The 14,905-nt window shown below is 39.1% G+C and overlaps 1 protein-coding gene across 1 annotated transcript; it reads left to right on the top strand.

The window, feature by feature from the left end:
- Positions 1-3,100: 3,100 nt before the first annotated feature.
- Positions 3,101-9,153, top strand: LOC101747025 (uncharacterized). The gene is made up of 7 exons (XM_004924625.3): positions 3,101-3,379; positions 3,874-3,953; positions 5,051-5,231; positions 5,939-6,069; positions 6,471-6,534; positions 7,150-7,267; positions 8,918-9,153. The coding sequence occupies exons 2-7, from the start codon at positions 3,875-3,877 to the stop codon at positions 9,116-9,118; spliced, it is 774 nt and encodes a 257-aa protein (XP_004924682.1). The 5' UTR covers positions 3,101-3,379; position 3,874; the 3' UTR covers positions 9,119-9,153.
- The last annotated feature ends 5,752 nt before the right edge of the window (positions 9,154-14,905 follow it).

The following is a 14,905-nucleotide window of genomic DNA, read 5'->3' as shown; positions in this document are numbered from 1 at the left end:
CACTTACAACTAATTGTGAGCAATAACATTCGCGCATCTATATACATTTAGTGCCGCTCAATTCAGGTCATTGATCTAAACGTTAAAATTAAATATCCGCCTAATATGTCGACTACAAACGTCAGGATACCTTTTCAGTGAATACAATTGCTTGTCTGGCCTTTGAGTTATGGATACACGTTAAGCAATATGCTATAAAGAGCAGAGAACATATGGGAGCGTCGGTTGTATAGTAGATATGCATCTAATTCATTTAGTTTCCTGAATTGTGTCAAGGGTATGCATCATTTGTGGTGGAACTGTTGTGGTCATGGGAAAATTAATTCAATTAGATTTTACGAGCTCTTTACGATACGATACGATGCAATCAAACACTGATTTCATTTATTTAAAGTTCAACGACTATTCGTAATCTGTAGTACATACAATTTAGGCCCTAATTTGGATCGGGCCCGTTTTGATGCAGGCAAGTATATCTTAGTATCTTAAAACCTTCATCCTAGATAATAATCCTAATATAATCCAAGATCTCGTTCGTTACGCAAATGACGACATAGACGTAAACTAATCGTATACTTACGCAGATAATAAAGTCTTAATTTCGAAACATTTTTTTGATAATTTTAACATTTACGACACCTTCATGGTCAAAAACGTAATCTGTTCGTAATAATAATATTGTACTCGTACACGCAATTAATAACAAAAATATTTCTGTTCTGAACTGTTCCAAAATAATCTAACCAGGAGGTGTTATTGCAGAATAGTATAAACTAAAATTTTTGATGAATTGGTATCAAGAAACCCGGCCACAGGCTAGTTTCTAGTTAGGACCATGAATGATATTTAATGAATTAGTATCGAGTAACTCAACCGCAGGTTAGTTCCTAGTTAGGTACCTAATTAGGTTCCTAGTTAGGTACCTAATTAGGTTCCTAGTTAGGTTCCTAGTTAGGATCATGAATGATATCTATCATTCATGATCCCTATTATCCCTAGATCCCCATATCCCATTCATCCATGATTTAATGAATTGATATCGAGAAAGTCAGCTACAGGTTAGCACCTAGTTAGGTACCTAGTTAGGATTACGAATGATATTTAATGAATCATTATCGAAAAACTCAGCCAGAGGTTAGTTCCTTTGCAGCTGGGGCTGCCTATGAATAAATAGAGCAGCACATAGCTATAGATAGAGAAGCTATTCCAATATTAACGAAACTTCGATCTCATTTCCCGAGTTTGGCGGCATAGTCCATGTTTTTATTATTTCCATGGACAAAAAAGTCTCCTCTGCCAATTTATACTACTAAAAATCAAGAAAAAAGCGTATAACAATGATTGTAGTTATTTAAATAGATTTGTCCCTATACAAATCTATCATGGTACACAAGATATTGGACATGTGCCTAAATCGCATTAACGACACTAAACAAAGACGTACGTAAGACTTTTTTATTGCCCTCATGGGCAGACTTTACGACTCACCCGATGGTGAGTAGTTACCGTCGCCCTAAGAATTTAGCAAGGCCAGGGGCAAAGCCAAACTGATTACTCTACAAGTCTCGTTTGAAGAAAGACATAAACACTATCACAAAGTGCTATACTGCCATAAGGCACTTAGTGATACGAGGTCCAACTCTCAATTATTTAGTATCACAGCTCTCCAAACTTTGATTTTATTAATTTATAGAGAACTTAATTACCATCACCCATTAATAGTATCCATTAATAATAAAAAATTCCGAATGTTAAATGTTGAACAATCCTTAGGCAATTAAAAAAAACATCAATCATTGTTATCGGACATTCATTCCGGCAAACCATTTTACATAGATCCGTAATTTCTCGTGATAATAATTTTACTAATTTTACTTAATTAAACTTTTGGAATTAAACGTTGGAATGCTTCGTCGCAGCAATATACAGGGCGGTGGTTGGTACCCGCACGGGTAGGTTAATAATGCGTTCTACCAGCAGAAAACACGTGACTTTTTTTTTATTGCTTAGACGTGTGGACGGGCTCACAGCCCACCTGGTGTTAAGTGGCTACGTGAGCCCATAGACATCTACTACGTAAATGCGCCACACACCTTGAGATATAAGTTCTAAGGTCTCAGTATGATCACAACGGATGCCCCACCCTTCAAACCCAAACGCATTACTGCTTCACGGCAGAAATAAGCGGGGCGGTGGTACCTACCCGTGCGGACTCACAAGAGGTCCTACCACCAGTAATTACGCAAATTATAATTTTGCGGGTTTGATTTTTATTACACGTGACTTGACAGTAGTCAATGCTGAATGATTAAAATCGTGTAATTAAAATTTAACCGCCAAACCATAAGCGGCCAGGAGTCGTAAATACCATCCTGTTTATTTCTGTTACGGAGCAAAAATAATAAAATTCCGTTCTTATAATACAACTGAAACTTCTGGTGGCAACAGAGAAGATTTTATATTTAATTTAGTTTCAAAAAGTGAACATGTAAACTTTAGAAATTAATTGGTTGTATGTATTGTAGCAGCAGAAAAGTTACTGGACCACACTGGGTTTATGTCGCCAGAGACAAAACAAAATGGAAATCTTTGGAGGGTTCCATGCATATAACAAAATATATACTAAAAAAAATTGTAATTGCATGGAATAAAGGGCTTTTTTGTTGTTATTTTATTATTGTAGCAGTAGGAGGCGATAACCCCTTGTGACGGCTCAGGGCGACCGGAGGCGTCGAGGTAGCGCAGCACACTACCAGTACTCTATCTAGCGCACAGCAAAGTTGACATCTATAAAGCGTGACCGGCTGACGGCGTATCGCGTTCCAACCCGGCAGCCTAGCTATGGTCCAGCGGGGTATCCGAAACCATCAGCGGCACCACCTGGGCAGCCTATAGCACCGCCACCCAGAAAGAACGCTGTAGAGTCGATCTGCCGACGACCTCGATGCAATTATGAACTCCTGTTTGAAGGGTGGAACAGTCGTTACTTACGTCACGGAAGACGGCAGTCACCTCGATGGCCCAGCTTCGTAATAAAAAAGCCAATTAGGACATTTCATTTAAAGAAGTTAAAGCAAATTGATTTGTATTTCTTTAGTTATAAAGCAAAGATCGCTTTTACATACTGTCGACATTCAAATGAAGCATCAGCTTGACACTGTTCGATAACGTAGTGTCGTGATTAACAAAGTCCCTTTGTATCGATGTAATATAGTTAAAATTTAATTTTCATGTCAAAAATGTATTGTAAAGATTAATAATCGATAGATAACAGTTTTTAAATTATAAAAGTGGCTCAGAGGAGCGAATCGGTACAGTTAGTGGAGTGTGTATTGTACCACGAAGTGAGGGATTATTTGAAAAGTTACAAAAAATTTAGGTATTTTATGTTTTTTATACATACCTGTAATTATAATAACAAAGTGCATTCTGATTGAAATCAATTTTATTGTAATTAAATTATTTTTCAATTCACAGATAGTTTTAAATTCCATTGAAAACGTAAAATGGAAATGAGCTTATATAATTTTATACAAATTATTTTATTGTTTTTCGGTTTTCTTTCGACATTTCAATACGGAATTTTGTTTTTGTGCTTATGTAAAATTGGTCTATTATTTTTAATTTTTTTTTTGTGTCCCTAACATAATACAATTTTAATGAAAAGCAATAACAATGTGATGAATAATATTGCTGGTATGTGGTTATCAATGATCTATACATTGTTATATTGCAATCAGAAAGTATTAAACCATCGTCGTTATTACAAAATTGTTGGTAATCAACTGTGATTACAAATACAAAATTGGTTTAATGATAAAAAATGTGAATTTTAAAACATTTTAGACGATCTATATTTAATTTTTATTTCAGTATGAAATTGGTTATTCTTTTGGCGCTGTGTGCCGTTGCAGCAGCAGCCCCTAAAGCCAACAGAGATGCTTTTGCCATAGGTAATAAATTCATTCGTTTGAATACTTCCTTATTCAGTTATCTGTGTGTTCTGTACCGTAAGTTCCATGGGAAGTGCCCTGAGGAATTGTTTGAAATGATTCCGTCATCACCTGCCACCGGAGCAAATTGCATTCATAATATCTAAACCCATTACGTTCATCTACAGTGCGTATCCAGAGATCTTCTTTGCCACCTACCATTCGGCTTTGGAATGAATTCCCCTACACACTATACAGTGAAAACTCTTTACACGTCTTAATATATAGATAAAGAGCATTTTTCCTACCTATTCCCTGGTAGCCTAAGAGGCTATTCCAGTTACGCCCGGACGGGTAGTTGAGCTCACGGGCTCAACCTGAGAGAATTTGCTAACACTAGCCCTAGCAAGAGTAGTGCTTTGCAGAATCTACAACCGGATCGGAATCGCGACCCACTGAGAAAATCCGGCGAGAAATTCTGGGCTAAGCTCCTTAATCGCGCTTCCTTCATTCAAATTTTCACTATACGCGGATTAAAAAATACGACCCAACTCCTATGTTCGCTGCTAAATATTTCTTTATTCGCGGATCTAATCGGTACATCGCTACATACACATTGATAAAAAGAATTCCAATATGTATGTATGTATCCAACCGAATATCCATTGTAAACGCGCTTTTCGATATCCACGATTTCTGTATTCGCAGCTTATTCACGGAACGTATACCCCGCTAATAAAGAGAATTTTCTGTATATTTCTTCAAACGAGGCTGACTAGAGTACCGAGCTTGAAGCATCGATGTAGGGCGCTAACGGCCCATTATTCAGGATTTACCATTCCAAGCATAATAAATTTCTCTTTCAATAGAAATGCTTTCAATGCTGAGAAATTTTATTTTGTCTTATTAGACGAAATAACATTTATTTATTGGCATATCTTGTTCATCCTCATCAACACCATCATCAGCCTTTATCTGCCCACTACTTGACATAGGTCTTCCCCAATGCCTTCCACAGAATGCGGTCCTCCGCCTTAATAGAATTAAAAAAAGCACTGGATAGTCGTATATAAGACATACTGCTTTCTATAATAGTAAACAATATCTTTGAATTGCAGAGGAGTTCGAAAGATTTCAAGCTACTGGAAATCGCAACATTCTCATCAATGCTATCATAACGACGCTCTTCCAACGTCTTCGCTCTATAATTTTAGAAGGATGGGAAGAGAAAGGAGTTCCCGTACTTGATCCTCTTGTGATTGAAAGCACGCATATCACTATTCCTGCAGAAATCATAAAGTATGTTAATGTAATATTTGGCAACGCCTTATCCATATTTTGCTAACACCCTTAACAAAGTATGACGTTAATGTTATATTTTGTTAACACCTTATCCATATATTGCCAACATCTTTATTCTTATATAGATAGATAAATAATCCATTGATCGTTTTTTTACTCGTATGTAGGCATACAGCCGGTCTGACGAGGAGTGGTTACCGTCGCTGATGGATATCAGTCGCAGCGTCACAGTCAAACCGCTTACTTCTGCTAAATATAATGGTATAATAACATTTACCCATTTAATATTATTTGCCGATTTATTTGTTTTATTTTATCGTCTTTTTTTTTATTGCTAGATGGGTATACGAGCTCGCAGCCCACTTGGTGTTAAGTGGTTACCGGAGCCCATAGACATCTACAACGTAAATACGCCACCCACCTTGAGATATAAGTTCTAAGATCTCAGTATAGTTACAACGGCTGCCCAACCCTTCAAGCCGAAACGTATTACTGCTTCACAGAAATAGTCAGGGCGGTGGTATTTTACGTAGTTTACGTAAGAATCTGGCTCTCCAACAACAAAAAACTAAAGTAACCTTTTTCAGAATACATATTATTTCCATAAACGATCAATTGTATGTATGTTTATAAAATGTACATTTCGAACTAAATGTATGCTTTAAATCAAAAGGATCTTAGTAACAATACCTGCTGTCTTTCAGTTTGGATCTGCAACTGAAAAACGCTCAAGCAACGGGAGTGGGAGACTTCGTTGTCCACAAAAGTATTTTGAATGTTAACGAGATATCCTTCGATGTGGACATTTCTGTGCCAACACTCGAAATCAGTGCTGGTAAGTAAAAGGGAATTCGAACTGTTTTTATTTCCTTACTTAATTAATTTGTGATACGAATACTTCTGATCACGAATGTTATTTAAAATATTTTATTAGATTTCTGCTTAGTTACAGAAAACAACATTAAATATACTTAACTTCTAGATATTTAGCTGATAAATGTCAAATATCTAGTATCAGAGAAACACGTTATTGTATAGGACGGATTCTCCTGAAATATACAAAACAAGAAGCATTCGTTTTACGAATTCAGAACTATAAACCAATTTAATGCCTGTTCTTTTTGAAAACTGATGGCAAGTAGAATGATGACGGCGGTCTCCGAGCCAACCAGCACTTCTTTTTAACATTCAAATATAAATAAAGTTGTGAATTATTATAACATTACTATTTTACAGAAGAATATGACCTGCTTGGTGACTTCTTTGCCGCTATTCCTCTGTATGGAAAGGGTGGTGCCGTGTGAGTCAAGATACTATTTCAAAAAAATATATATATTATCTTAAGGATAGAAATATAAGTGACCATACAATTTTCCTTCATCACGAGCAGTAAATATAATATAAAAGTAATATACAACATAAAAATAATAATATTTTAAAGTAAAAGACTTTAAGTCCGAAATCGTTTTGAAAGGCTTGTTTCCTCACACATCAAAGGAAAAACAAATTTGTTATTTTTATTTAATTCCGAGCATTTTCATATTCATTTACCTTTTTAACCTTCTCTGGACTTCCGCAAATAATTCAAGATCAAAATTAGCCAAATCGGTCCAGCCGTTCTCGAGTTTTAGCGAGACTAAAGAACAGAAATTCATTTTTATATATATAGATAGATAGATAGATTATATTATTTTTTATCGTTTTTCCTTTGAATAACAGTATACTAATTTTAAGAGACTTGTTTTTTTTTTATTGTGGAATTTTAACACCGGCACAGATTCATATCACAGTCATATCGGTCGATACGAATACACCGGGTGCTTTATCCTTTAGGCCACGACGACTTAAATACATATTATTATCATAGTGTAATTACAGATTATGCCATTTTTAAAACATTTTCCTTTTTATTCAGATTCCATATTGAAGGATTCAGATTTAGCGCAAAACTATTCTTGAAACAATCTGAGGACGAGAAATCTATCCTTATCGAACGAATTGAAAATCTGACGTTTGTCATCCCAGGATTCAAGGTATACTTAAAATCAATTACCATACATTTATGAACCAATTTTTTTTTGATTTGACGTACGATCTATTGATCGTTTCGAAAATTATCACTCTCGAATACATCTCTGTTAAGAAAGTACTGGCAAAAGATCAATAATACACAATGTCATAGTTCATTATTATTCGTAATTCATCCATATTTATTTCATGACCTTCACATTATGGTGCTTAAAAAACGGTACAATTATGCCAACCAATAATCCAATCATCAAAACATGTTTAGACACTTTTTTCGGAATTAAGTTCAATTCTCGCCGCGAATTCTCATAAATATTTTTATGTCTTCTACCAAATATGAGAACGGGTGTCCGAAGTGGTAATTTAAGTTTAGGAAAAATAAATAAATTATTTATTTGAATTTTTAGTTAAAATTTGTTCACAATGTTGACTTTATGCGAAGGCGCATTATCGTGGTGCAAATTTTAAGTATTTTCATTGCGCGAACCTGGCCCTTTTCGTCGAATTTGCTCTCACAAATGCCGCATAGCCCTCAAATAATATTCTTTATTTACGTTTGACCTCCCGGTAAGAATTCCGATTGCAGAATACCGCAGTAGAAAAAAAAAACAATCAACATGACTGACTTTTGATCGATTTTGGCGTGGCTCTTTCCGTTACCGGTCAAATGTAATGCGCCACTCCGAAGCTTGTTGACTAATTAATTACTTATCTGACCGTGTTGCCCCAACGCAAAGCCGATATCGCCCGAAACATGTCTTGTCTGATCCCTCGAATTCACTCTCGGTGCTTTTAGGCCTCTCAAGAACCGGTCACCGTTCTCGTCGAACTTGTCGATTATGACGAAGAGTTAGACGAGCGAACCAACCCATAGACACAGCCCACTGATTCTCGCCGGATCCTCTCAGTGGGTCGCGATTCCGATCCGGCGGTAGAGTCTCCGAAGCACTACTCTTGTTAGTTGCTAACACTATAGCAAAATTCTCTCAGATTGTGACCGTGACCGCTCGACCACTTTTGAACGTTTTGTACCACTCATAAGCACGTGTTTTTGATAAAGCTTATGCATCGCCCTATGTATCATTTTTAGTGACTCCAAACAAGAAACTCCATTGACGTTCAAAATTTACCCATTATGAAATTCGCAATACACTAGATATAATATACCTAAATATAGCACTGTAATTAATCTAAAAAACAGATGTAACTCCAACTCTGTGCCCAAATGGAAAACGTTTGTGCCATGTTAACACCATCAAAAAATTGATTTTGGAATCATAAATCAATCATCCATTTGAACTTTTACTTTCTACTACTACTACTACTACCGCACCGGTATTCGGTACCGGCCTATTTCCGCCGTAAAGCAGTAATGCGTTTCGGTTCGAAGGGTGGGGTAGCCGTTGTAACTATACTGAGACCTTAGAACTTATATCTCGAGGTGGGTGGCGCATTTACGTTGTAGATGTCTATGGGCTCCAGTAACCACTTAACACCAGGTGGGCTGTGAGCTCGTCCACCCATCTAAGCAATAAAAAAATTAAAAAAAAACTGGCTTTAGAGATTTGAGAGAACCAGTTTCGTAATCTCTTATGATCAAAGTTTCATTGTTATACAAAAAGTTGGTACTGTTTACGTCTTTATAAAATTTTCAGTCAAACTTGGATGGCGCTGTTGGCGGAGGAGACATTGACAATATTGTGAACGCACTTGTCGAGGAAGTAATCATCGACTACGTGAATCGTTTTCGCGGAGCTATTGCAAAGGTCGCTAACGGAGCTTTAGTGAGAATCCTAAATACGTTCTTGGATGGTCTAAACACCTGGCATTACCTGGCTATGTTACTACCTAAATGATTTTGAGTTCGCCCAATAAAAAGATTTGTTTCTTATGTTCTGTTTTACTTATCTTCCATTAAAGAATTGGTTGAAATGATCCCGTAATTTTTTTACCGTGACACCCGGAGCTGAGTAAGTCGCTATGTTCTGGAACTACTGCGCTGATTTACAGAATTCTTCTCTCTATGTGTTCTACATGTACTCAGCGGTTTATTCAAAGCACTATGAAATGTCCTTCTACAAGTAAGGTTTTAATGTAGTCATAACAACTGGCCAATTCTTAGCTGTATCTCTAAGCATGATAGGTTAGGAAAATTGATACTTTAAATATCTTAAAAATTATAACGATTGGAAGACGCGTGAAAGGACTTGTTTGAATAAAGACTTTTTTTGATACGTGGAAGCTGTGACAACTATTAGGCCCGAGTAGGATACAAACATATCGCATGCAAAAACTAAAGTGTCTCTAGAGTGGTTAGAAGATGACACTTGAATAAGAGTAATAATCCCGGAAGTAATAACTTAGGAATATCTGTTACGGTGAATGAACTCAAGGACCATTCAATTATAATCATTCCACGATTAGTCTTCATAATATTACGACTGTCGCAACCACCAACACGAACGAATGACTTCTACTCAGCAGAAATAGAGAGGATGGTGATACCAAACTAGTGTTTGGTGTGGTAGACTGCATCATATCAAATGTCCCATACTAAAAAAAATGATTATGAGGGGAATAAAAATACCCCGCCCTGAATACTACTAAAACTATCTAGTCAGCTAAGTGGGACGAGGTATCATACTCCTACAAACATTTTGACGAAGTTAACAAAACAAAATTAAATCATAGGCTTTTACAACAATTGCTTTTAGTTTGTCTAAGGCACTTCTAGTAACAGATTGTGCGTAATGAAGATCAATATTAAATCACTATTAGAAACTTTACAAAGCGATATTGTAAAGTGCTGTGGGTGGCGTTAAAGACGAGTAAGCAATTATCCGGAGAATGGGCAACGCGGTGGCGTTCTCTGACTAATATCCAAGTGTAATGCGATCGTCAACTGCACTTTACTAGTGGTAGAGAGGGTGTATTGTCTGCACGTGTAGGTTGGTGATAGATGTCCCGTCTATTTCTATCACGAAGCAGTCATGTTTTCTGATTTGAAGGATGGGCTAGTCTTAATACAACACAATTGAAACTTCGACCTTATTTCCCAAGATGGGTGGCAACGTGATTTCGCAGACGACCGCAGAAAATACTAAACAGTCAAAAGTGAATCAAGTCTCTTTTATAAGTTTCCTTCTTGCCGACGCTTAAGGAAGATTACCACCTTCAAATTGGCATCCCCGATTATGAAACGACTTTACTACAGTTGTTTTTATTAAAAAAATTAAAAACTTTTTAATACAAAGTAGTTTTAAGGCTTTATTTCAATTATACGCAAAACTGCTATTTTTCATTTTTAGTATTTTAACTATAAATAGTTCCTATTCAATTACGAATGACAAAAATGCTATACATATTCCCAAATTTAAAGCGTTTGGGAAATCGTTAATTACTTTGTCAAGTTTTCTTGAAACATGTCCTCGTCAGGACATGCAAGCTCTAAGTAGTCCGAGTTTTGTTTAAACATTTTATGTCATGAGAATTATTTTGTACCTTGTACGTGATTTTTCCATGGAAAAAATCTATAAAACGCCAATCAAAGCGAGCCAGCATTCAAATATTTGTCTTTGCTGTTTGCCCTATATCTTCTTTGCGGAATCGCAGCTTAAGAAGACCGTTCTCTGTGCCGAAATAGCAACAGTCTGCCAGCTTAACCCAAACAATATTCACATATATGTTTTTATTTATTTATAGTTGGGTGGACGAGCTCACAGCCCACCCACATGGTATTGAATGGTTACCAGAGCCCATAGACATCTACAACGTAAATGCCGCCACCCACCTTTAGGTATGAGTCCTAAGGTCTCAGTATAGTTACAACGGCTGACCAACCCTTCAAGCCGAAACCCATTACCGCTTCACGGCAGAAATAGTCAGAGCGGTGGCTATCCAACAAAATTACGTGGCTATCCAACAACGAAAAAACTAAAGTAAGCTTTTTCAGATTACATATTATTCCATAAACGATCAATTGTATGTGTGTTTATTAAATGTACATTTCGAACTAAATGTAGGTATACTTTAAAACCAAAGATCTTTATAACAATACCTACTGTCTTTCAGTTTGGATCTGCAACTGAAAAGCGTTCGAGCAACGGGAGTGGGAGACTTCATTGTCCACAAAAGTATTTTGAATGTTAACGAAATATCAACCCTTCAAAGCGAAACGCATTATTGCTTGCTTCACGGCAGAAATAGGCAGGGTGATGATATCTACCCGTGCGGACTCACAAGACGTCCTACCATCAGTAATAAACCTACTCATTATTGTCCAGTGTAACAGGATAATAAAAGGAACAAATAGTCCTAAGCAATAGGCTTAACGGTTCCCTTGGCATTGCCGAACTTCAGGGACCACTTACCGTCAGACGGGCAATAAGTTCGCCTACTTTCAAAGGCCCTAAAAAGTACCGTATCCGAACTTAATGTCAGTTGGATTTGGCTTTAGGCCAATTGATCCTTACATTCGTAATATCTTACTGACAATCAAATAGGAGAAAAAGTTATACGACTCCGACTTCCTTCTCCAATGCTAAAACCCGGTCACCGTCCTCGTCGAATCCGTCGCTTGCGACGAAGGGCTCGACGAATAAATTAACCCATAGACACAGCCTACTGGGTTTCTCTCCGGATCTTCTCAGTGGGTCATGATTCCGATACGGTGGTAGATTCTGCGAACCACTGCTCTTGCTAGGACCAGTGTTAGCAATACTCCCGGTTTGAGCCCCGTGACCTCACCTACTAGTTCCAGTTAGTGAATCTAGAATAACCTATTCTAGTAAAATAGTTGGGAAAAAAATTACTAAACCTGACGGATGAGCTCACAGTCGACCACCAACCTAAGCAATAAGTATCTAATCTATCAATCTGAATCGACGATTGTGTTCGTATTGATAATGGTAAAATGCTACTTAATCAATTTTTGATTATCATGTTATTATATTTTCTAAAATATTCTCAGGTATCTTATCACCTAATCCACTAAATTTCAATGCGATGTGATTTAGGAATCGTGAACAAACTCGATTCTGTAATACTAATTATATTATACACTCACCATGGAACGTACGGTACAAAATGCAGAGAGTCGTCGTGGCCTAACGGATAAGACGTCCGGTGCATTCGTGTTGAGCGATGCACCGGCGTTCGAATCCCGCAGGCGGGTACCAACTTCTCTAATGAAATACGTACTCAACAAATGTTCACGATTGACTTCCACGGTGAAGGAATAACATCGTGTAATAAAAATGAAACCCGCAAAATTATAATTTGCGTAATTACTGGTGGTAGGACCTCTTGTGAGTCCGCGCGGGTGGGTACCACCACCCTGCCTATTTCTGCCGTGAAGCAGTAATGCGTTTCGGTTTGAAGGGTGGGGCAGCCGTTGTAACTATACTTGAGACCTTGGCACTTGTATCTCAGGGTGGGTGCCGCATTTGCGTTGTGGATGTCTATGGGCTCCAGTAACCACTTAACACCAGGTGGGCTGCGAGCTCGTCCACCCATCTAAGCAATAAAAAAAAAAAAAAGAAGCGAAGTCCCTCCGCAGACCCAGGGTTTCAAACGATCCGTCAGAACGGGATTATCGACAATCCAAACGGCCCTCTTCTGTATGGAGTCAAATGGAAGTAGCTGGTATTTGGGAACAATACTCTATGCGAGGCTGGACTTGTGCTTTATAAAGCAAGAGTCTTTATCCAGGCGTGACGTACCGCTTCGCTCTGTAGAGGACTCCAGCATTTTTGACGCCAAGTTGGCTTTGCTCCCCAAATGACTTCAAAACTGGACATCGCTCAAAATGGAGACCCCAAGTATCCCGTTACTCGTGGAAGGTTGCAGGGATACTCCTTAAAATTGTGGCACCATGACAAAGGGGTCTGTCTTCGCAGTGAGCGCGCAAACTTGTGTCTTCAATGGGTTGAATTGAACTAAGTTCAATTCACCCCGCTCGTAGACTCGCCCCAAAGAGTTCTCCACTTCAGACACAAGTTTAGATCGTCTCTCTTGCATCACGCTCCGAGCAAGACTCTGATGGCCGATACTATCGCGCATCGCCCGTGCCGTCATCTGCATAACAATGCATACCATTAATAGATAGCATATCATTGATATACAGGATGAAAAGCGTGGGGGAGAGCACCGAACTTTGTGGAACTCCACCGTTAATGCTCATGGTATCAGAGCAGTCATGTTTAGAACAACCGTGAGGCTTCACCCTTCCAAAAAGCTAGAGATCCACTTGCAGAGTCCCTCGGGGATTCCGTAAGATGGTAACTTCGAAAGAAGTGCCCTAAGCCAAATCCTGTCGAAGACCTTCGCCAAGGCCTCGCAGCAAGAGCCTCGCCCTTGCTCTCCAAGGCTTTAGCCCACCTGTGAGTAATGTATACAAGAAGATCGCCGGCTGAGCGATCGTGACGGAAACCGTACTGTCGGTCACTGATCAGCTGGCGATCCTCAAGATACTTCAGGAGTTGTGTATTTATTATTCGCTCCATCACCTTGTAAAGCAAGGAAGTTATCGCGATAGACCTAAGCTCGATGGATCCGACCGGTCACCTTTCTTGGGGATAGGGTGAACGTGGGCGGTCTTCCATAAAGATGGCACCCTGTTAATACTATACGAGAGACGATACAAACGCGTTAGCGCAGGTGTGAAGTCAGGGGCGCACGTTTTCAAACCCACTGCAGGGATGCAATCTGGCCCACTCGACTTATGGTCATCCAGGGCCTGGAGGCCCCGCCTGACTACACACTGTGTAAAGCAGATCACAGAGACATAGCTATCAAACCAGAAGATGCTGGGTAGTGTGGCAACCCCCTCATCTATAGTGGAGTTCGAGGCGAAGAGTTTGACCAGAAAGTCAGTATTTTCTTTCGCAATATGGGCCAGACTGTCATTGGACTTACGTCGTGCTGGGAGAGACAAGACCTGTAGATTTTGCCTTCTGCAGCCTTAGCAAGCGACCACAAAGCACGGCTCCTAGAGGGATAGATAGCTTTTCAGTTGCTCACTTATTCTGGCAACGTGCTCCGACTTCGCCTTGGGTATAGTCCTCTTATAGGACCTAGAGATGATGTTAAATTTTCGCCTTTTCTCCGAAATGTCGGAGTCCTGGCGTCTCCTAGCATCATTCCATGCCACTTATGTGGGCCGCTTGAGGCGTGCAGCATCTCTACTGGCTTTATTATACCAAGACTTGCTGCGACCCCGAACGGGCACCTCAGAAGAAGCAATAAATAATTTCATTCCCTGAAGCACCTTATCTTTAAGCCGGTCCGCACAGACGTCAGGATCATCGGAAGAAAAGTAGAGCCGCCCCCATGGGCAGGATGCGTAAAATTCACATATTCCGTCCTAATCTGTACCTGTACTGCCAAACTCTTCGAGGCCCGGTCATCATTCGACAACCAAGGACGAGAGAGCGGTATCGCAGCACGGATAAGGCATTGATCAAACGATCCACGTGAAGTTTCAACCACCACACTGTATTCAGCTGGGTCAGATGTCATCAGAAGGTCCGACAAAGAAGACTCGTGCCCCTCAATATCTGGGACAAAGGTGGGCTGTGTCACCAGCTGAGTGAGGCCGTAAGACAAGGCGAAATCGTAGGCAACCTGACCCGGGAGGACAGGGG

This window comes from Bombyx mori, chromosome 15 (genome assembly GCF_030269925.1).
Source record: "Bombyx mori chromosome 15, ASM3026992v2".
NCBI classification, from domain to species: Eukaryota; Metazoa; Arthropoda; class Insecta; order Lepidoptera; family Bombycidae; genus Bombyx; species Bombyx mori.
The sequence above is the reverse complement of the archived record's forward strand: the minus strand, read 5'-3'. Positions and strand labels throughout refer to the sequence as shown.

Bases quoted from the DNA above. Each gene is read 5' to 3' on its own strand.
- LOC101747025 (XM_004924625.3), top strand. From the start codon at position 3,875: ATGAAATTGGTTATTCTTTTGGCGCTGTGTGCCGTTGCAGCAGCAGCC. The intron at 3,954-5,050 runs GTAATAAATTCA...TTTGAATTGCAG, and splicing joins CAGAGATGCTTTTGCCATAG to AGGAGTTCGAAAGATTTCAA. The intron at 7,268-8,917 runs GTATACTTAAAA...TAAAATTTTCAG, and splicing joins TTGTCATCCCAGGATTCAAG to TCAAACTTGGATGGCGCTGT.